Raw genomic sequence first — 20,976 nt, 5'->3', positions numbered from 1 at the left:
GGTCTGTGGAGTTCTCATCGCTCGAACTCGTAGAAAAACGCTCCTCTTATATAGCATAGTGAATTCATTGTGTGTGCACAATATTTTGAAAGCCCTTATAGTTGCATAGTTGGGAAAAGATATGTATTGCATGTAATTCACATCCTAGAACACCGACCTCTATCAATCGCAGGAAGACTGACAAAAATAAACATCATGAAACACAAAGTACGCCATGAGGACTCAAGCCAAAAACCCCATTTCCTTCCAACTTTCAACAAACAACTTCGTCACTTCGTTACTAACCGGACCCAGACTTGCCAGCGTGTGAGAGTGCTCACGTGCCTTTTTTGTCTCTAACAACAGTCCACCACAAGACATGCGCAAGAAATTGGCATCCAAAAAGTCAATCAACAAGATCGCCGGGTTCTCACCCTCCGGACCTTCTACCTGCCGCGGGTGATCCTTGACCCGCTGCACCCAGTCATCAAAGGGGATCACACCACTCAACGGAATAGATAGCGTGTCAGCCAAGACAGGAATCATCTCCTTCCACGCCTGTCGAATGGGGTTATCGATGTGATAGATTGGGTATGGCGTGTCAGTCTCCGGCAGCGAAACCAAGTCTACAAGCGTGCTTGCGACCCCATCCACTGGAGTCCAGGAGAGAAGACCATCAAAATCAGGGAGAGCCTTCAGAGTCTGAGAGGACTTGATCACGAACGGTAGGTGCTCGGTCGGATTCCAGTACCCGCTTGTGCTGGAGCCAGCGACTTGACCAAGGCGGACAGCCATTGCCCGGAACTGATCTGGGTGGCGATGAAGCGTTTCATCGATCATCAGCTCGCAGATGTATTTCGCGTCGCCGTAGCCGGTCGGAAGGACAGAGTCAATTGTCATGCGTTCTTCAGGGACGGCTGGACGCCCGGTCCAGATGGGCCAATGACCGACCGTCGCGATTGAGGAAATAAACTGGAACGTGACTTTTGTGCCTGGGGAGCGAATGGTCGAGATGTGTTTGGCGAAGTCGAGGAGGTTGCGCATGATTCGCAACTGGGGTTCAAAATTCTTGATTGGCCACTTGGCATTCATGAGCCATGCATTGTGCACAATATGTGTCACCTTTCGGACGAGGCTTGCATACTCATCACTCGAAAGGCCTAGTTGAGGCTTGAACATATCTGTCTCGAAGACACAGAGCTTGCTAGCAGCCTCTGCGGGGAGAACAATGCCCTTCTTGCGAAGAGATTGGGTCTGACGTGACTCCGGATCCTGTCGACTGCGCCGATTGAGACAAACGACTTGAGTCACGTCTGGTAGAGATGCGAACTTCGCAACGAGGTGGCATCCCAAGCTGCCAGTGGCGCCTGTAACCACGACACACCGGCCGCTGGGATTGCTGGCCTGACCACCGGGCACTGAAAACGAGGAATTATCAACAATGTCATCGAAGCCGGAGGTCATATCGCGGACATAACGATCAACAACTGCTTGCCGTGCTACCAGGTCAGCTGATGGACCCTTTACCAATCGGGGGTTTCAAGTCGTTCATACCTGTCGCCCGAGGCAAAGGCCACAATCAGCCGCTCGAGTTTGTTCTCCGGACGGTCGCCATCGGTCCAGTCAACATGACCGTATCCGACAGCTTGGAGGTCTTTCTCCCATCGGGATTCGTGAGTGACAGCGTGTGTACGGCCATCATCGAAATACCACCAGCCCTCAAAGAGGCCAAAGATGATATCCACCCAGTAGAGAGTGCCGGTCATCTCGATCATCATGAGGAACCCATCGGGGCGAAGCGCCTTGCGAATATTCTTGGCTGACTCGCTCAAGCTGTGTGTCGCATGAACAGCATTGCTGGCAACGATGATGTGTTGTGTGCCAATCAGATCATCGGCTGGAGCCTTTTCAATATCGTGGGTCCGGAACTTCATGAAGGGGTACTGCTTTCCGAACTTCTTCCGCGCCGCTGCAACAAAGGAAGGAGCCAGGTCGGTGAAAGTATATTCCACTGGCAATTGCAAGGAAGCCAAAAGGGGCAGCAACCAGCGTGTTGTGCCACCGGTGCCGGCACCCATCTCGAGAATCTTGATGGGGCCATCGTTCACATCAAGCTTTGAGGCTAGTCGACCAAGGAAGTCCTCCATCTGTTTGTACATCAGACGGTTGATGGGCCACTCTGCGTAGAGACCGGACACCAACTCCCGCCCTTCAGAGGTACCGAAGATGAGCTTGATTCCATCTGTCTCGCCGCGCAGGACCTCCGCAAGATGAGATCCAGTATAGAAGGTGAGCTTGTCAGCGGTGCTCTGATCCGGGAAGCGACGAAGCAGGTCTGCCAATAGTTCTTTACTGGATTTTGTGGGAGCCGGCGCTGCCGTGCGGGTGATAACTTCGCCGTCTATATTGATAAGACCTGCAGCATCCTCTAGCATCTTGTAGAGGTAACTAACCAAGCGAGTATGCTCCTTCGGGTGTGGAATTCGTGCGAATTTCTGACCAGGTTTGGCAGTACGGAATCCAACGCCAAGCTGCTCAAATGCTTCTAGGGTAAGTGCCACACACATCTCTGTTTGTGCAGGTAGAACAGATTCGACATAGTTGGTTTGACCATGTTCGGCAATCCTATCGTCGGTCAAGCTCTTTGTCTCGTTAAAAGCTTCCATAACAGTAGCAAATGGTAGATTTAAGCCTGCTGCGACTTTGAAGTCATCGAGCGACTTATCTAGGTCGCCAGAATCAACTGGAGTGCTTGGCGTAGTATCGTTCGATGATCTCTCATCGCTCTCATCCAACTCCTGCTCAGAGGCGTCGCTGCTTGGCGCACCACAAACAAAGGTTTCCACGCACTTGATCAAGGACGGCATGTCAACGATCTTCATGAGTTCACTCTCCGGAAGTTCGATGTTGAACTCAGCCTCAATCTCGTGTGCCATCTCCATGCCCATGAGAGAGTCAATTCCGAGCTCGGCAAGCTCGCTGTCATTCTTGATCTCGTGTAGCTCCAGACCAGACAGGTCAGCTAGGATGGCCTTGACTCTGGGTACCACGTCCACCTTGGGAGTTTGCTCTTCGACCTTGGCCGGCTTGGAGGGCTTTGGCTCTTGGCTCACCGTATTCAATGGAGGAGCAACTTTCGCAGTTTGCTGAACTGCAAAGAGGTCTAGAGTAGGTCGCTCCACTGGAGCTTTGATGCTGGCAGGAGCAGGTTCACCGTCTCGAACAGTGAGACGAGTAAGAAGCTTGCTCATTGAGGCCTTGGAAACCCTGACATAGCTGATTCCAAGAATCACCTCGACCAAGGACCCATTCTCCGAATTGAAAACAAAAACATCAGTCAGGTAGGACTGGTTCGAAGGATTGTGATGCGTAGCCAGGACGTGATAAGCCTTTGGTCTCGGGTCATTTTGACGAATCATGGGTGACCGGATCCATTGCTCGATGCCATTTGCAATGAACATATCGGTGGGTACCTGGTTGGCCATACAGTTGACATATACTCCACCAACCTGGCAGAAGCTATCTGCCAAGTGGCCATCAAGCCATGACTCTGGGTTGTACTCCTTGACGACATAGCCAGCTGACTGTGATCCTTTGCTGACAAGCTTCTGGACACCACGGTACTCTTCAGCATAATCAACGACCCCGGAGAACATCTTGTAAATATTGCGACTGCGGAGGATTTCGTCAACATCTCCGCTTTGCAACATGTCGACGCAGCGCTGGTGGCTGAAATGACGCTCGTATCGGGCAAACTCAAGCTTGAAAGCTGAATCCTCAACTGATCGGAAGGCGATTTTACCAGTCGTGTGAACTGTCTTGGAGACACCGCCACGTTGCAAATCATCGCTGAAGACATTGAAGTCCCAAGAGGGGCTGTGAGAATCCTGTGCAGTGACCTCAATCCATACAGCACGAGCTGGATTGATGCAGACAGGAGACAGGTTCTCCACGGCCTGGATTTGAGGCTCCAGCGTGGAACCAGCCAAGTCTGGCCTGATAATTCGGACTGCCTCGATGGCTAACTCAAGCTGAATAGTGGCAGGACAGATAGGCGCTGTCTGCGCAATGACATGGCCTTCGATGAGCTTCTCATACTTGGGAATCATGGTATTTACCCGGAACTTTGCGAGACGCTTGCCACTGTCTTGATAACCAACAAAGGATAGGAGGGTCTCGGGAAGCTTGCTAGCTTCAACATCTACCTGTTGCGGAGCCGCTGTCTCTATCATCTTCAAAGGGGCCTTCAGCTCTGTCCAATGACGCGCACTCTCGAATTGATAAGGAGGCAACAAAAGAGGAGCATGTTCCCTCGTCTGAGTAGATTGATGGGCCCAGAATTGTGTCCTCACGCCTGCCTTCCAAAGACTGACAGTAGCAGAGGCTAAGTTGTTCCAAGCATTGTCACTGGTGATGTTAATACCTTGGAAGTGTGAGCTGCTGGGGTTACCGAGAGCGCGGCTTGCCATGTTGGTGATGGTGGAGTTTGATCCAGCCTCCAAGAAGACGCATTCCGGGTACTTCTTTGCCAGTCTTTGAAGAGCGTGGTTAAAGAACACCGAGGAGCGGATGTGCTCAGGAACGAACTTGGCGTCCAATTTTTCTTCAGTATGGACCTCAGTCGCCCTCTCCATCGGAATAATGGGTTTTCGGAATGTGAGCTGCTGAGCGCTCTGCTCGAGGCGCTCAAGAAGAGGATCAAGCAAAACAGAGTGGAAAGCGTTCGACACATTCAGTCGCTTGTGCTTCATGGTAGCGAAGGCAGGTAGTGATAGTCTTTGTGCAACCGCATCAATGGCAGCTGTAGGTCCGGCAAGAGTGAAACTTCTTGGCCCATTATAGCAAGCAATGTTGGCGGGTTCGACGCCATCGCAAGCCTCATTGGATTCACTGACTAGCTTTTGGACCTCAGAAAGGTCGCCTTCAACTGCCATCATCGCGCCCTTGTCACTGCCCCAAGCATCACGAATAAGAGTTGCTCGAGCAATAATCATCTTTATCGTGTCTTCCAACGACAAGATCTGCGAGATGCAAAGAGCAGTAAGTTCTCCGAAGCTGTGACCGACCACTGCGACGGGCTCGACACCGGAGTCAATCCAGCTGCGAGCACAGGCATACTGCATAGCGAAAAGAATAACCTGGAGCTGAACAGTATCGGCAATAGGCGACCGGGAAAAGATGTTTGGATAAATACTGCCAGCACCCAGAGAGCGAGCAACAGCATTCACCGTGTCCAAATGTTTCCGGAAGACGGCAACCCGCTCATACACTGATCGGTCCAGTCCAACGAAAGTGGAAACCTGGCCACCAAAGCACAAGACAATTGGCAGCGCCTTTGGAGATGGCAGCGACACCAGACTCGGGCTGCCATTCTCGTATGAAATCAGTTTCTCCTGCAGGTCATCCAAAGACTGAGCGGTGAAGATAAGAGTCCGTTCAAGCTGACGGTTGCTCTGGCGGTTTAAATTGAAAGCAATGTTTGAAAGGGATAGGTCCTTGACCGAAGCATCTTGGTTGCTGATGAACTTTCGGAAAGCCACAGAGTAACGGCGAAGACTCGAGTCATCAAAACCGCAGAATCGGAATGGGTACGTAATACCAGCCTGGCCAGCTTCAATAGCAGGTCTTGCCCGAACAGCAGGCGGTTGAGTGATGACCAATGAGGCATTAGATCCAGAGGCACCATAGTTGTTAATGAGCGCGGCTCGGAAGTCTGCATTCCAAGTTTGCACACTGGTGGGAATGTTGATCCTATCTGCGGGGGTGGCACCAATCGCAGAATTGATAGCGCTGAAGCTAGCCTGTGGCGGAATCATCCCCTTCTGGATCATAAGAAGAACCTTGATCATGGAGACAATGCCAGAGGTGCACTCAGTGTGACCAATCAGGCCCTTGACCGAGCTGAGAGTGAGGGGCTTTGTCCGAACAGAACCACCTAGTACGGAGCGAATGCTTCCATATTCAGCAGGGTCACCCACAGCTGTTCCAGTTCCATGGGCTTCAACAACCGAGATATCGCCAGGCTGAAGACCGGCTTGTTTTGTGACCGTGCGGAACAAGTCCGATAGTGATGGCACGTTTGGCACGAAAATTGGAGTGCAGTTTTCGTTCTGCTGGACTGCAGATGCGGCGATGACACCCAAAATTTGATCACCGTCGTCGATAGCGGCAGATAGTTTCTTAAGGAAGACTGATGCAATACCCTCGCCACGGCAGTAGCCATCTGCCTTGGCATCGAAGGGCTTACATTGGCCAGTAGTGCTCAAGAAAGAAGCTCCCGAAAGATTCTGGAACCACAGCGGATTTGTCATGACGTGTGTGCCACCAGCAAGAGCAGCAGTGCACTCTCCACTAAGAATGGCCTTGCATGCGGAATGAACAGCGACAGCAGAGGAAGAGCAAGCAGTGTCAATTGTCAGACCCGGCCCAGTCCATCCGAAGAAATGACTGACCTTGCCCGCAATGAATCCTTGAAGATTACCAGTGGCCGTGAAGGCGTTTGGTGCGTGGCAAGCGATATTACTTTCGTAGTCACAGGCGCAGACACCAACATAGCATCCAATATGCTTATCTGCGCTAGGATTGTGAAAATACCCTGACTGTTCAACAGATTGGTAGGCGATCTGCAAAAAGTGTCGCTGCTGAGGATCCATAGTAGCACTTTCCCGAGGACTTCGCTTGAAGAACTTGTGGTCAAACTCATCATGGCCATTGATGAAATTTCCAAACCACTTCCTCTTTGAATCCACATCGCGGAAGGCGGTCTCAAACCCAAATCGCTCTTTAGGAACCTCTTTGTGTTGCGATTTGCCCGTGCACAGAAGGTCCCAGAACTCCTCTAGATTGTCGGCACCAGCCACCTTGCATGACATACCAACAACAGCAATGTCGCTGGGGGCAAAACTGCGTTGTGCTTGTTGTGATTTCTCAAGGTCCGCGACATTGACGACTCGTTGACCGAGTCCACGCAGAATGGAGGGTGGTACAGAGCGCTCAGGGCCGAAGGAGAGGATTTTCACATCCTTGTTATTCAATGTACTTTCACAGACAACTGTGAAAGTGTCGAACCACTTAGGCGGCTCTACTAGAATGGAGTGCAAAGCATGATGGTGCAGAGGACCCTCTGTGATCAAAGCTCCGTCGGCATTGGATCGAGTCGGGATGATCAACTTGGACGCATCTGGGAAGCGGAAGTCAGAGTGGGAGTCGCAGAACTTCAAAATTGCCGGGAGTTGGTCGCGGTGGCAGTCAGCATGGAAACGTCCACACAGGCCAACTTCCGCAGTGATGATACCACAAGCTCGCAGCTGCAGCTGCATCTCGGAGACATGTGATGCTAAGGTGGTAATAGTAGCACGGTCGTCATCATAGTTAACAGACACATAAGTCTAGGGCGGTTAGTCAAAGTTGAATCTTGCTTGAGAGGAGTTGACTCACATGCGTAAAGCCTTTCAGGATACGCTTCGTCTCTTCTGCCTTCTCAGCAGAGTTCCAAGCCATAGTAAGAGACTTGGATGCACCCAAATCGGTGGCTGCATCCCGTGCATCCACCACCATGCCAATGAGCAGACCGAGACGAACAGCAACAGCGGCAAACTTCAGGAAATCTGCTTTGTTTCCAGCAGACGAAACGGCCAGAGAACTCAACAGTCCAGTGCAGAGACCGAGTGTTTCCTGGTCATCCTTGGACAAGGCAAAAAGATCCACATCATTATCCAAGTCAGCGTTGCTGAGCTTGATGAATGACGCGTATTGCGTGAGGTGAAGGCTCACAACAAGAGGAATCAAAAGGGCATTCGGCAGTGGGAATTGAGCCTTGAGAGACTGCCCGGTGGAGAAAGCCTCCTTGAGGTCCTCAAGCTTCTCCAACTCAGTCCCAGCCTCAAGGCCGGGAATGGCTGCGACAATAGTCTTCCAATACTGGGGCAGACTGGTGATAGTATCGAGGGCCCATTTGTGCTCCTCATTTTCGACGATGATTTCGCGTAGTTGAGCAAATGAATCGCTGTTGAAGGACAACGCGAGAGGGCCGAATAAGAAAACGGCGGGTCCAGAAAGCTGGTCTTTGGCGAGATCTCGATGTTCAACCATTTTGGAGTTCTAGGTATAACAGAGGTTTGAAATGAGCAGTGACGTCTTGAATTTCGGCTCAAAGAAAGTGTAGGTACTGTAGGTACTGTGGCGCTTTTGGTATGAACCTCTTGAAATGGAAAGTCTAAATTCCGGCGAATAGGAAATAGTCGAGTGTAGGGCACAGATTTGAAGTGAGAAAAGTCTATTGAAAAGGCCGTTGAAGGTCAATGAAGGTCAATTTAGCTGATGAAACGCGTTGTGAGGTGCTGTGTCAAATCTTAACTTCGTGGATGAGAGCACGTTATATACTAAAGTATGTAATTGTGGGAATTCTAGAAGTGCCTTCTACAGAGAACAAGAGTTAACCTTAGACCCCGATCAGATGTTCCGAGGCGTCGGCGTATCCGGTCGCAAAAGAAACAGCTTTACCATTGTCCGAGAAAGTAACTGTGTACTAGAATAGCAACCACGCGAAACCATAGCCACATGGTACACATGGTCAGCGCATATGCACGGATTATGCATTTGCCACGCGTGCGGAGGATTACAAAGTAGTAGCCTGACGTTGGTAGGAGGGTGTGGATAACTGTTTCAGATTAGAGCACATTAACCTGATCAGTCATGGATTTCGAGTTTCCTGGGTATTTTTTGGAAATTAGAATTAGGGCCGAGCCTGCTGGTCGAAAACTCCGAGCGCGGATGGGAAATTCCGTTGCGGCTGGAGCTTATATTTGCATTAGTTTCTCCGCAATCAGCCTAGAAATTAATTGGAAATTAATAATTAATAATAATAGTAAAGTAAACTCTGATTGGCTTTCGTATTTTGAATTTTAGGTTTACTGTCACAATCGTAGCTGATGGATGGTTTGCCATGTGGATGCGCGAGGCTCAGAGGTTGCTCCGAGACTGACTCCATGCTTTTACTACTAATTTGTGAGAGGCTGCTCACATACGTCGGCCGCCAAATAGTCCGAATAATTTATGGAGAAGCTTTTGGGTAACAAAATCGGATACGAGAGCGGGCTATGATATTTAAAACCGCAGCAGCCCGACGCCATCAACGCCCGTATCTTGGTTCCCCAGTACCCATACTTTCCCCATAGAATTCAACGTTGGCGTTACGCTCCATTCTCTAAACCCAAATTTAAAGCTGAGCGTCAAGACCAATATGCCAGGTCAGATCGTTAAAGAGAATGAACCTGTCTCGGTAGCCATCGTCGGCGGTGGAATTGTCGGTCTTGTCCTCGCCGTGGGTCTCCTCGGCCAAGGTATCAATGTGAAAGTATACGAACAAGCCAAAGGCTTCCGTGAAATTGGCGCCGGAATCGCATTCACAGCAAATGCGGTCAAGTGCATGGAGCAAATCGATCCAGAAATCGTCACGGCTCTGCGCTCTAGTGGAGCGGTTGCTACCTCTCAAGGCGACGAGACAGATCCCAACGATTATCTCCGCTGGCTGGACGGGTACAGTAAGCTGCAGAAGAAAAACGATCCGTACTATCAGCGCTTGCTGTATAGGCTTGACGCTGGATATAAGGGTTTTGAAGGGTGCCGACGCGACCAGTTCCTTGAGTCGTTGGTGAAGATCATCCCTCCAAGCGTGATAGAGTGTCGGAAGAGATTAGAGACTGTGGAAGATGAAGGCGAGGGAAAGGTCCGATTGATATTTGCGGATGGGAGTGTGGAAGAGGCTGATGCCGGTATGTCTTCCGTCCCTTCCGTCTACGCGAGATGGCTGACGATAGTTCTCTAGTCATCGGTTGCGATGGGATTAAATCCCGGGTGCGTTCACTCCTCCTCGGAGAGGACCATCCTGCAAGCCAACCTGGATACACACACAAAGTTGCTTACCGAACTCTCATCCCAATGGAAGACGCCATAAAGGCCTTGGGCGAGTACAAGGCAAACAACCAGCATTACCACGTCGGGCCAAACGCCCACCTAATCCATTACCCCGTTGCGAACCGAAAATTCGTCAACGCAGCAGCATTTATTTCCGACCCAGAAGAGTGGGAAGAGGAAAAGACCGTCGCGACAGGTGAAAAAGTGGACCTCATCGCCGCTTTCGCGGGATGGAGTCCCTGTGTCCACAATGTGATCGAACTCTTCCCAGAAAAACTAGACAAATGGGCTATTTTCGATCTGTGGCAGTACCCAGCTCCTTATTATAACAAGGGAAGAGTTTGTCTTGCGGGAGATGCTGCACATGCATCAAGCCCACACCACGGAGCGGGCGCATGTATGGGTATCGAAGATAGTCTCTGCCTCACCACCCTATTTAAGGAGGTAAATCGGACTATCAAGGAGGACCCAGCATCCAAAGAGCATGCGTTGATGATGGCTTTTGAGACGTTCGACGCTGTGCGACGCACTCGCAGCCAGTGGTTGGTGAACAGTAGTCGGCGGGCATGTGACTTTTATCATCAGCCTGAATGGGCGGAGAAAGATAAATTGGTAAAAGCGCAGACTTGCTTTGAGGAGTTGAAGGATCGGTCGCATAAGATTTGGAATTTTGATTACGAGGGTATGGTTAATGACACTGTTCAGGGTTATCGGGAGAATGTGCTCTTATCGGATGGATCGGGAAGTGAAGTTTAACGCTTAGTACACTGGATTTCGGATTTGACATAAACGCGTTGTTTTCTAAACATTAAATCATCTTAAAAAGAGAAAAGAGGACCTTCTTTCTTTACACTGTAATTCTAAATGAGGAGTCCCGCTAATACGATCAGACACCCACCGGAAAAATACTGATTGTCTATTTGGGGGGCCTGGAATGGGTCAGCATCAGCAGTGAAAATATAGGAGAAAAATGAGAAAGACGGCATACCTGGGCCAAGAAGGCAGCCTGTCCAATTCCCATCCGTCGTCCAATCCAGACTAAGCACGTTTTAAAATATTCACGCATCTCCAGTGGGAATATTTGCAGATGTGAAGCCACATAAATAGAATGCATAAGTAATAAACCACCGACCGGTCGTCCTGCGTTGGTGATTTTGGTGTGATCATGTCGCTCGCGCAGAAAGACCTGCAGATCCTCCGATAAATGGTAAGGGATGGATGCGATCATATCTTCTACAAGACGCAAAGCCTCCCGATGATCTGAATCATGATTAACGCCATCATCAAGCACACCAGACAACCGCATGATCAGGGTGATAAGTAAACATCGCGCAATTCGAGAGAAGTTCCATAATGCTGCGACGTAGAGATCAATATACATGTCAATCCGGCCGTGCCTGTACCCTGCCCCGGGGTTGGGTCTTGGCGGAAGCCCTGGATCTACTGTAGTTGGCCTGAACTCTTGGCTTTGATTCTGCTGCCAGATATCAAGATCGTGGTTTAGCGCCATTGCTTCCAATTTGAGAGCAAAAACGTCCTCAAAGAAAAGTGGAGCAGGCGGGCCTGCGAGAATTGCCTCTGTGCGCTTCCAGATGGGGTCCAGTTTAATCAACAGATTATATAAACTCTGATCGACACTGCTTTTGGCATGTCGAGGCAGAGCACCATTCTGCGAGACCGTTAGATCTGATAACGGGAGATAGGCACAAGAGCCTCACCTGCTTGCCATTGAGCACCAATGGATGGCCAGATAAGATCGCCTGCACAAGCCCTAGGGGATTGTTTTCAATTTGTAGGATTGCAGCTACGCCTCCAGCATGAGCCGTATGATGGCCCGGATTGGCCTCCTCAGCCACAATCATCTGCAGCGTATTAGCTTGTCATGTTGTGAAATACATGTAAACGCAGGTGAAAAATACCTGATAGAGCCCCAGCAGTATGGCAATGATCAGCGTCTCGTGACCGCTCGCAGCTGGGGTCTGCATGGAACTGGCTAGATATCCCAGCAGCTCGTGGTACAAGGTTTCGGCCTGCTGTATCAGGAACTGTCGACGCAACTTTAACCCATTGCTGGCGAAAGCGGCCGCCTTGCACGCATTTGCCACGTGGGACTCCAGTCCTAGATTCTGCACGATCGGTTCCAGTCCACCCAAGAAGCCTCCTGATATGGAAGAGTTAACAGAGACATCGGTATAGTCATAGAAAAACGCCTGCAGCGCCAACTCCTTGATTCTGTTTTGGGTCACCTCCTTTGGAGGGCCATCCTCGGGGATAAAGTCGGTACCAGGGACTGGCTCTCTAGCAGCTAAGCTACATTTACGGGCCATCGACTTGAAAGCCGGCTTAGACTGGGGTTGGCTGTCACTATGGTTCTCGTGCTGGCGGAATATGATGCTTCCGCTATCTTCATAGCCGCGACACGTGCGACCTGCTTTGAGGCATCTCAAACAAGACTGCAGGAGTTAGTACTTGGTGTTTATTCGGGGCAGCATACATGGCCAGGGCCCTTGTTGGCCCACGGGAATGGAAGTATGGATTGTGATTCGTTGATTCATACCGGACGGGTCTCGTCGCACTGTAGGCATATTAGGAATGACTGTATCACATAAAATGGCTATTGCAGGAGCCACGTTTAGGCCAAAGTATGAGCAGGGATCGGCTGACCTTCTTTCTTCTGCCCTTGCAGGTTTCACACCCCTTGGAAGGGCCGAAGTAAACCATTCAGCCGGTGTTATTCCGAGATTCGTAGATAACACCACCCACTGATCTGTTTTCTGCAGATGCAAGGAATGTAACGGTTTCTTTTTCCCGCAAGTTTCAGCAAATCGACCGACTGTAAGACCGGATGACTGAAGGCCCGAACAAAGAACCGGGGATCGGCGGGGTTTTAGGGGTGCGCTCAACGCTAACCCAATCGGGGCTAGTCGAGGGGCCGGCCCCATCGAAGCCGCAAGGCTATCTTAGTCTGCTGACTGTACAGTAGCGCATCCTCGTGTTTTGAAATACCGTGTTTGTATCAGTATTACCGGCGTTCTGTAATTACCGTTTCATCCTTCAAGCCAAGCTCGTTTTGATCGGGGCTAAGACTTTTACGGGTTTGTGTTCTTCACGCTAAGCCTCGATGACCTCGTCTCACGATGCTTCTTGAGTTCGCCTCGCGGGATTTATCGCGTATGGTAACATCCGACGGCGTTTCCCAGTTTCTCCGTCGGTGGCCCGTTCTCGAGGCAAACCTTCACGATGACTTTCTATTTTAGTCGGGCGCAGATGGGGGTGGTATATATTGAACGTCAGTTCCAGCCAGTCCAACATCACGAATGCATTGATCTTACAGTTTGAGTTGCCACAATTCACTTATCGATTTCCCCTCGTTCATAATGAAACCGTCCACACCATTGGGCAGCCTCTGCTTTGCCCTCTCAGCCTTGGCTGCTCCCTCGGCAAACAGCTTTAAGCCGTCTTCCTTCTCCGCACACGATGTCATCACGCGTGACTACGCCATTGTTGGAGGTGGGGCGGCAGGCACGTACGCTGCTGTTGCCTTGAAGGACCAAGGCAAGTCGTTTGTCATGGTTGAAAAGACAGACCGTCTGGGTGGTCATGCAATGACCTACGAGGACCCCACAGGGGGCTCAGTGGACTTTGGTGTCCAGCTGTATGACAATGATACGGTTGTGCGCGATTTCTTCAAGCGTCTCAATACACCTCTTGCTAAGGTGGATTTTTCCTACTTTGGCAAACCCATCTATTCCGATTTTAAAGCGGGTACCCTACTCAACCTCACCACTGGCTCTCTTCACCAGGACTACCTCGACCAGCTAGCCAAATATCCGTATCTAAATAACGGAATTGAGCTACCCAATCCTGTACCCGAAGATCTCCTTTTACCCTGGGTTGACTACATCGCCAAGTATAACCTGCAAGACTCGGCAATGGCAACCCTTAGCCGCCCTGCAGTACCTGGTCATTTGCTAGACATTCCGGCGTTGTACGTTTTCAACGACCTCAATGACCTCATGCTACACGAGGACAATGGTGCAGCCGTGCGCAATGCCAACCACGACAACTCAGAGCTATACCGCAATGCGCTCGCTGAGCTCAGCGCGGACATTCTATTGAATTCGACTGTCATCTCCGGTGATCGCAATGCCGCCGGCAGTCATCCCGTTCGCCTCATCGTGAAAACCCCCACAGGCAAAAAGCTCATAGTCGCCAAGCAACTTATTGTTGGTATTCCTCCGACAACTAAGAATATGAAGAGCTTCGGTCTGGATGCCCGCGAACACCGGGTTCTATCGCAGATCTACGGATTACCTTACTATGGCGGTGTTGTCAAAAATACCGGTCTTGCGGGTGGCATCAGCTACAAAAATTACGCTACCAGCAACACCTACAATATCGCCGACATTCCCTCCGTGGTCGCCTTTAACCCATCTTCAGTGGACGGGCTTTTCTACTACTGGTACAACAGCGTGACCCCAGTCAGCCAGAAGCGTATCGAGAAGGACGCCCGTCAAGCTATCAAGATGCTTCAGAAGGTCACGGGTGCTGCCACTCGGCCCGAGCCCGAATTTGTCGCTTTCTCTGACTTCGGGCCATTCCATCTTGCGGCTGAAGTAGAAGATATCAGGAATGGCTTCTATCGTGATATGTATGCCCTTCAGGGTCACCTGAACACGTGGTATACTGGAACTCTCTTTGTTCCTGGCTCTAGTCAGGTTTGGAATAATACCGCTAATATGCTGCCGGATATTTTGGCTGCTGCCAAATAAGATCTAGGCAAAGGCGCACAGGGGCGACTGTACATGCAAGTTCCAAGGTTGACATGTACTTCCAACCTTGGAAAGTTCGCTGTGTTGGATTGAACATTACTCATTAGACAAGTTTGGATGTATTTCTTTATATTTTTAGATCTCCTTGACGAATGCACTCTCATCCCCACTTTTAAGGCTTTAACGATGCAAAAGTAAGGCTGTCGCTGCAGGAAAGTACTTTTTCATCCGTGTTTGGAAGTGTAATTAATTCAAACTGCCACCTGGGTATTTGGGTGGTCCACCACCCGTCCATGCGGAAAGGGGAATACCAGAAATGTTAGCCCGGGGCTAAGGCAGCAAAGGGTAAAGTCGAGCCGTCCTGTTGCATTCTGCGAAGACTCATGGATCTCGTATATGCAGGCGCCCTCGGTTAATTAACGTATATTTAAAGTTTACACTACCTGCGAAAATCAGGGTCTCTCTGTCAACCAATCACATATGCAGTAGGCCTGCAGCTGGTGGCTGTTCAAAACTCGGGTACCTAAGACAACCTATGTCAGCCACTACCTGAGAATAATATGGTCTGATCAACTAGAAAGGTGTCTAAAGTGGACAGAATTTTATCTCACTAGCATTTCAATTAGGTAAGTTGACGCATTCTAGTATGTAAAGCTGCACCTGCATATGTATCTACTCAAATACCACGTGTACTACCCGAAGTCTGACAATCCCAGACCTTGAAATTCTCCATGAAAAACTCATACGCCACTGCAACCTTGAGGACGCCCGAGTAAACCTGGGAAAAAAAATCATCACCATGTATCTAACACGCCGGTGAGCTTTGCCAAACTGTAAATTTCCTTTACAACGGCATCAACATCCTTCCGTTTAATCGGTATCCTGTGATCACCTTCCCACTCCACTACCGATACCAGGTCTTCCTCGAAGTAGTTGCTTAGAAGGGCCCGATGGGTTCTCAGCCCTGGATCCCTCAGTCCATGGATATGCACCGTAGGTATTCGCAAGACATGCTCATCGGAATCTATCGGAATATCAGGCTCATGACCCCCAATAGAAGGACTAGCCGCATCAACAAGAGCAGCAGATATAGATGAGGAGTCATCATTTTTTTCGGGCAGCAACCAGACTAATGGTCCCCGACCAGCCATCAGAACAGCGAACCGAAAATTTGGCCAGATAACAGCATTTGGGCCTGCACGCTGTTGCATTGATTGCTGTGCGAAGAGGATGCTTGCGGCTAATTTGGCACCTTGACTGAAACCCAGTAAAGCAACCCACTCCCCTGTCGCACCAGATTGTGTGTCTGCGTACATTGCTGTTGCGATAGCGGTGTTGATAGAGTCTATAATGTGGCGTGGTTCGTGTGCGACGTCCGAGGATGTGATGCGTAGCCAGGACTTGAACGGGCCATGATTCTTGTATACTGAAGTCACGTCAGAACCTGGCTGTGAAGTAAATGGTGCTTCGACGTAAACGAGGCGGAAGGTTGAGCGAAGGGTGCTTTCTAAGACGCGACATTGTAGGCGGAAGATTCGGGCATTTGTGCCGCCTCCATGGAGGCAGATGATGCGAGGGAGGTGTAGGGTAGAATCTTGCATCGCCGCCATTGTTATGAGACTACCAGGGCAGAATGCAGGAACAGACAAATGTAAGTAAGTCAAATATGACCATTCTTTTATATTAGACTTTTCAGTGATCTGGATTCTGGACTATCTATAGATTTGCTAGAGCCTCCTTTTCCTTTCTTGTATACCATGTAAGAGCCCTTCAAATCTCATATCGGTGGGACATCATTGGTCTTCAGCCACGTTATTTCGGAGTCTTTATTCCACGTGGAATAACTTTGTCCGACTGTTGCTGGGAGTCAGCCTGGAGTAGCAAATGGGCTGACCAAAGCTGAGGTGAATCCACCCAATCTTGTCATGATTGGTCAGGTGTCTTAAGCTTCGGCGTTTCCCAACTCACGAGGAGATTCTCACCTCGTGGTCAAAGGGTTTTAATGATCGGTGACAAACCGTACCGTAAAGAACTAATGCCCGAACAAAGTGCTCAACGCTAGCTGCATCCAGTCTAGTGCCCCTGCCGATTTGGGAATCTCGGACTTAAGTATATTTCCCCATTGGGACGATCCGTCCGGTTAACTCCGGTCCGAGTCAAGGATCTATACATCACCATGCATCTAAGTCGCTACTTAAGATCACAGTCAGCCTTGGTACTCAAACAGTCACAGATTCTACCTCTTTTCGAAAAACACAACATGACTTTAGAAAAACAGGACAACTACCGATCATCTCTGACCTTGGGTCAAGATTCAGAGCGCACACCCGTGGATATGCCATCAACACCTCAGAGCCATGACCTGCCAAAAGAGGCGCCAAAGGGGCCTCCCATGATGGGCCCTCCTCCACCTAATGGGGGACTTGTTGCTTGGCTACACGTCGCCGGTGGCTTCATGCTTTTCTTTAACACATGGGGCATCTTGAACGCATTTGGTGTTTTCCAAACCTACTACGAATCAGGCGCACTCTTCACTCGCTCATCATCTGATATTTCCTGGATTGGCGCCATTCAAGCCACGATGCTCCTGATGGTCGGATTCATCACTGGACCAATTTACGATCGCGGAAACCTGCGTTTACTTCTGATCATCGGCAGCTTTGGCATCGTTTTTGGGCACATGATGCTGAGTCTCTGCAAAACATACGGCGAAGTACTATTAGCCCAAGGCTTCTGCGTCGGTATTGGTGCTGGTTGCCTCTTCGTGCCATGTGTCTCCGTTCTACCGACATATTTCAGCTCGCGGTTGGGTATGGCGCTTGGACTTGCCGTCTCGGGCTCCTCCCTTGGGGGAATCATCTACCCGATCGTGCTGAACCAACTCCTCGAGCCACTTGGTTTCGGCTGGGCTGTTCGAGTCATTGGATTCATCGCCTTGGGCACGCTTCTGGTTCCGATCGCGGTTATGCGCCAGCGCGTCAAGCCACCGCGCGCCCGTAGCCTGGTTGACTGGTCCGCGTTCACGGATTTACCGTACATGACCTTCGTTCTCACATCGCTGATCGCATTCATGGGCCTTTTCGTGCTGCTCTTCTATATCTCTTACTTTGGTGGGGCGACCGGTATCACCAACACAAACATGAGCTTCTACATCCTGCCTATTCTCAACGCAGGTTCATTTTTCGGTCGGACTTTGCCCAATGCGTTGGCAGACAAGACGGGCCCCTTCAATCTCATCGCCCCGTGCTGCATCCTGGTTGGTGTGCTTATTCTGTGCATGCTGGCTGTGACGACCCAAGCCGGACTCATCGTCATCGCTGTCTTGTCGGGTATTTTCAGCGGTGCACTGATTGGTCTGCCTCCTCTTTGCTTCGTTGCGCTTACGAAAGATAAGTCCAAGATTGGAACTCGCATTGGTATGGGATTTGGCATGATCGGCCTTGGTGTTCTGGCCGGTGGACCTGCTGGAGGTGCGATCTTGGCTCATTCTGGAAACACGAATTGGAATGGGGTGTGGATATTTGGAGGAGTCAGTGCCCTTGTCGCTGGATTCATGTATGCTGGAGTGCGAGTGGCATTGTATGGATTCAGAGTCGGGGTGAAGGCTTAAATAAGCCTGGCGGGACACCGCTGAAGGTGGATAATGATGATGGAAGAAGCTTGTCTTGCTTCAAATTTTGAGACCTGATCTCATTTTTTCGTTTTTTTAAAATTAGAGTTAATTGGCTTCTATTGCTTTAGCGAGTATCCTATATGACTTGACACGGACTAGATGAGTGACAATAATCATATCAGTTATCTTCCGATCTTTGCGCAGGGAATCTGTATAACAGAAAGAGCTTATAAACCGATGCCGAGTTCTCTGCTCTGTAGAAGATTCTTTGGCAATGGACTTTCAAAAACCAAGACTTTAGAAAATCATAATTGAGATTATCAATATTCGATAACCATTCCGAGTTACACTATGTCATGCGGCAGTTTCCATAATTTCAAGATATCCACGAAGCAAATATATTCCATGACGTGAACGGCGGCGGATTAAGTACAAGAATGCGACGTGATTTACCGGGATATAGTTGAACATAATTGAGGGAAATACAATGCGTTGGCTTGTTCAATATCGGATAATTTTCATCCATTGTAGTTTATTCGTTCGAACTGTCAACTCTACTGAAGGATTGACCAAGTATTAAATCACAGCGGCCTCCGAACAACACATCGCATAGGTGTCACCACAGCGCCCTCAGCATTCCAGAAACCGACCTTCGCATATGGATCATTGCGAATGATGGTACGCACGGCCTCCTCACTCTCAGCTCGAATGCACATCACGCTGCCGGTAATCAGGAGATCGTCTTCTGCGGTCTGCGGGTGGGTGGCGAGCGACGGTCCACCCCAGACAAGAACACCAGCCTCAATCAGCGGCTTATTGTGCTCGAGATGAGCAGGGCGGGTGTTGATACGATTTTCGAGGTCTTCGGAGTTGGCTGGGGTCTGCACGAGCCAGTCGTAAAGTTGAGGAGTGGTCATATTGGTGTCAGGTGGAAAAAAGGACTAGTCACGGTTAGATGACGAGGAAAGTAAAAGGGAAGGTATGCTTATAGACTCACTCTAATTTTCAAAGAGCTACTAGGTTTGAGAGCTGATTGATTTAATAATTTTTATCTGAAATCCAGTTGCGACTTCGAGCAAGGTGAATCCACCGTGCATTTATACAGCGCAGGATAGAATTTATCAACTTAATCGGAGAATCTGCTAGTGGGATCACTACTGGTTACTCCGATCTGGCCCAAGCTAATTTGATCGGCATCAGCGTTGTTTCATCTCAACCTAAGCTGACAGTTGCATGTTCGGCCCTTCATGGCTAATCCCGACTCCCTCGGAGTTTCTGACCACCCGACCTCCATAAACCTTAATCCGCGGATACTAGCAAGTGTTCTTATAAAGGAAACATGATATTGTACATTAAATAAATGAAATACTTACGAAACATCAAAGTTGATATCATATCTATTCAAAATGACGCGCGTACCTCCCACTCTCCCCGTCATCATCATGGGCGCCGGCATGGTCGGCTTGACCCTCGCCCAAGCCCTCAAAAAAGCCGGTATTCCATATGAAGTCTACGAGCGCGACACTTCCTATGATACCGAAAAAGGCCGCGGATGGGCCCTAACAGTGCATTGGTCCCTGGGTGCCCTGGAAGAATGCCTTCCCGAAGAGCTTTTCAATCGGATAGAGTCCATCCAAGTGGACCCCACCCTGGAGGATAATGGCCGCTTTTGCTTCATCGATCTAGCGACCGGAAACCCAAAATATGTCATCCCCCCAAACAAGCGTCACCGCGTAAACCGTCGGCTGCTTGGGAACTTACTTGGTGAGGGAATAGACATCCGCTATAACAAAGCACTTGCGGGATTCGATGTGCAGAATGATGGAGTTCAGGTGTCCTTCACGGACGGAACATCCACAAAGGGGTGTTTACTGATTGGCACAGACGGACGCAACAGCAAAACCCGTCGACTTCTTCTTGGCGAGCGACTTGGTGGCCTCAATCCACTTCCCGTGAACAGCGTCGGCGCAACTATCACTATGACGCCCGAAGAACTGGCACCAATTCGCACCATTGATCCCCTTCTTTTCCAGGGAACACATCCAGAGTCTGGTGTGTATATGTGGTTCTCCCTCGTGTCCAGTCCTACCATCAACGGAAGCGAGGGGACAGAAAACCCATACTACGAGGGCCAACTGATTCAATCGTGGCTCCGCAAGGATGCAGCCGATAATGTTCCGGAGACAGATGAGGAGCGGCTTGCGGTATTTAAACGCAATGCGCAAAAATTCGATCCTCGTCTCCGGGACGCGGTCATGTCCCTCCCGGACGATACGAAGGTCTTACATATCAAGCTGGTCGATTGGGTACCCATGCCCTGGGATAACCACAATGGCCATGTAACAGTCGCGGGCGATGGCGCTCATGCTATGACTTCGTATCGTGGGGAGGCTTTCAACCACGGTGTCGCCGATGCGGCTGTGCTAAGCCGAAACATTATCTCTGCGTGGTATTCCGTAGACTCGAGTAATACCATGCAGACTGCTGTGGACAAGTACGAAGTGGAAATGCGTGCTCGGACTTCCGATGCTGTGTTACTGAGTACACAGGCTTGCTTGGAGGCGCATAATCTGCACGCGCTGCAACCGGATAGCCCGTGTGTGAGTAAACGGGCGCAGGTTGCCAAGGAAGCGAGGGAGGCGAGAGCGCAGGCTCGACTGGAGATGGTTCGCTGAACTATCCTTCAGGTAATGCTTT

The 20,976-nt window shown here is 50.0% G+C and overlaps 8 protein-coding genes across 8 annotated transcripts; 4 read left to right on the top strand and 4 right to left on the bottom strand.

Annotated features, from left to right (window-relative positions):
- Positions 1-222: 222 nt before the first annotated feature.
- Positions 223-8,070, bottom strand: N7484_007317 (putative polyketide synthase; the record flags this gene model as incomplete). Its single annotated transcript, XM_057117704.1, has 3 exons — positions 223-1,500; positions 1,557-7,367; positions 7,417-8,070. 3 exons carry the CDS (start codon positions 8,068-8,070, stop codon positions 223-225), a joined length of 7,743 nt encoding a protein of 2,580 aa, XP_056970739.1.
- A 1,150-nt stretch (positions 8,071-9,220) lies between these two features.
- On the top strand, positions 9,221-10,650 carry N7484_007316 (uncharacterized protein; the record flags this gene model as incomplete). The annotated part of the gene is made up of 2 exons (XM_057117703.1): positions 9,221-9,752; positions 9,806-10,650. 2 exons carry the CDS (start codon positions 9,221-9,223, stop codon positions 10,648-10,650), a joined length of 1,377 nt encoding a protein of 458 aa, XP_056970738.1.
- Positions 10,651-10,754: 104 nt separating this feature from the next.
- N7484_007315 (uncharacterized protein) lies at positions 10,755-12,479 on the bottom strand (the record flags this gene model as incomplete). Its single annotated transcript, XM_057117702.1, has 5 exons — positions 10,755-10,823; positions 10,883-11,563; positions 11,613-11,756; positions 11,814-12,322; positions 12,452-12,479. 5 exons carry the CDS (start codon positions 12,477-12,479, stop codon positions 10,755-10,757), a joined length of 1,431 nt encoding a protein of 476 aa, XP_056970737.1.
- Positions 12,480-13,271: 792 nt separating this feature from the next.
- On the top strand, positions 13,272-14,666 carry N7484_007314 (uncharacterized protein; the record flags this gene model as incomplete). Its single annotated transcript, XM_057117701.1, has 1 exon — positions 13,272-14,666. One exon carries the CDS (start codon positions 13,272-13,274, stop codon positions 14,664-14,666), a length of 1,395 nt encoding a protein of 464 aa, XP_056970736.1.
- Positions 14,667-15,460: 794 nt separating this feature from the next.
- On the bottom strand, positions 15,461-16,276 carry N7484_007313 (uncharacterized protein; the record flags this gene model as incomplete). Its single annotated transcript, XM_057117700.1, has 1 exon — positions 15,461-16,276. The coding sequence occupies one exon, from the start codon at positions 16,274-16,276 to the stop codon at positions 15,461-15,463; it is 816 nt and encodes a 271-aa protein (XP_056970735.1).
- Positions 16,277-16,926: 650 nt separating this feature from the next.
- Positions 16,927-18,276, top strand: N7484_007312 (uncharacterized protein; the record flags this gene model as incomplete). Its single annotated transcript, XM_057117699.1, has 1 exon — positions 16,927-18,276. The coding sequence occupies one exon, from the start codon at positions 16,927-16,929 to the stop codon at positions 18,274-18,276; it is 1,350 nt and encodes a 449-aa protein (XP_056970734.1).
- Positions 18,277-18,860: 584 nt separating this feature from the next.
- Positions 18,861-19,196, bottom strand: N7484_007311 (YciI family protein; the record flags this gene model as incomplete). The annotated part of the gene is made up of 1 exon (XM_057117698.1): positions 18,861-19,196. The coding sequence occupies one exon, from the start codon at positions 19,194-19,196 to the stop codon at positions 18,861-18,863; it is 336 nt and encodes a 111-aa protein (XP_056970733.1).
- Positions 19,197-19,685: 489 nt separating this feature from the next.
- On the top strand, positions 19,686-20,954 carry N7484_007310 (FAD-dependent oxidoreductase; the record flags this gene model as incomplete). The annotated part of the gene is made up of 1 exon (XM_057117697.1): positions 19,686-20,954. One exon carries the CDS (start codon positions 19,686-19,688, stop codon positions 20,952-20,954), a length of 1,269 nt encoding a protein of 422 aa, XP_056970732.1.
- Between the last annotated feature and the right edge of the window lie 22 nt (positions 20,955-20,976).

This window comes from Penicillium longicatenatum, assembly GCF_028827895.1.
Source record: "Penicillium longicatenatum strain IBT 33135 chromosome Unknown contig_4_segment0_segment0, whole genome shotgun sequence".
NCBI classification, from domain to species: Eukaryota; Fungi; Ascomycota; class Eurotiomycetes; order Eurotiales; family Aspergillaceae; genus Penicillium; species Penicillium longicatenatum.
This window is presented reverse-complemented; position numbering and strand designations above follow the sequence as displayed.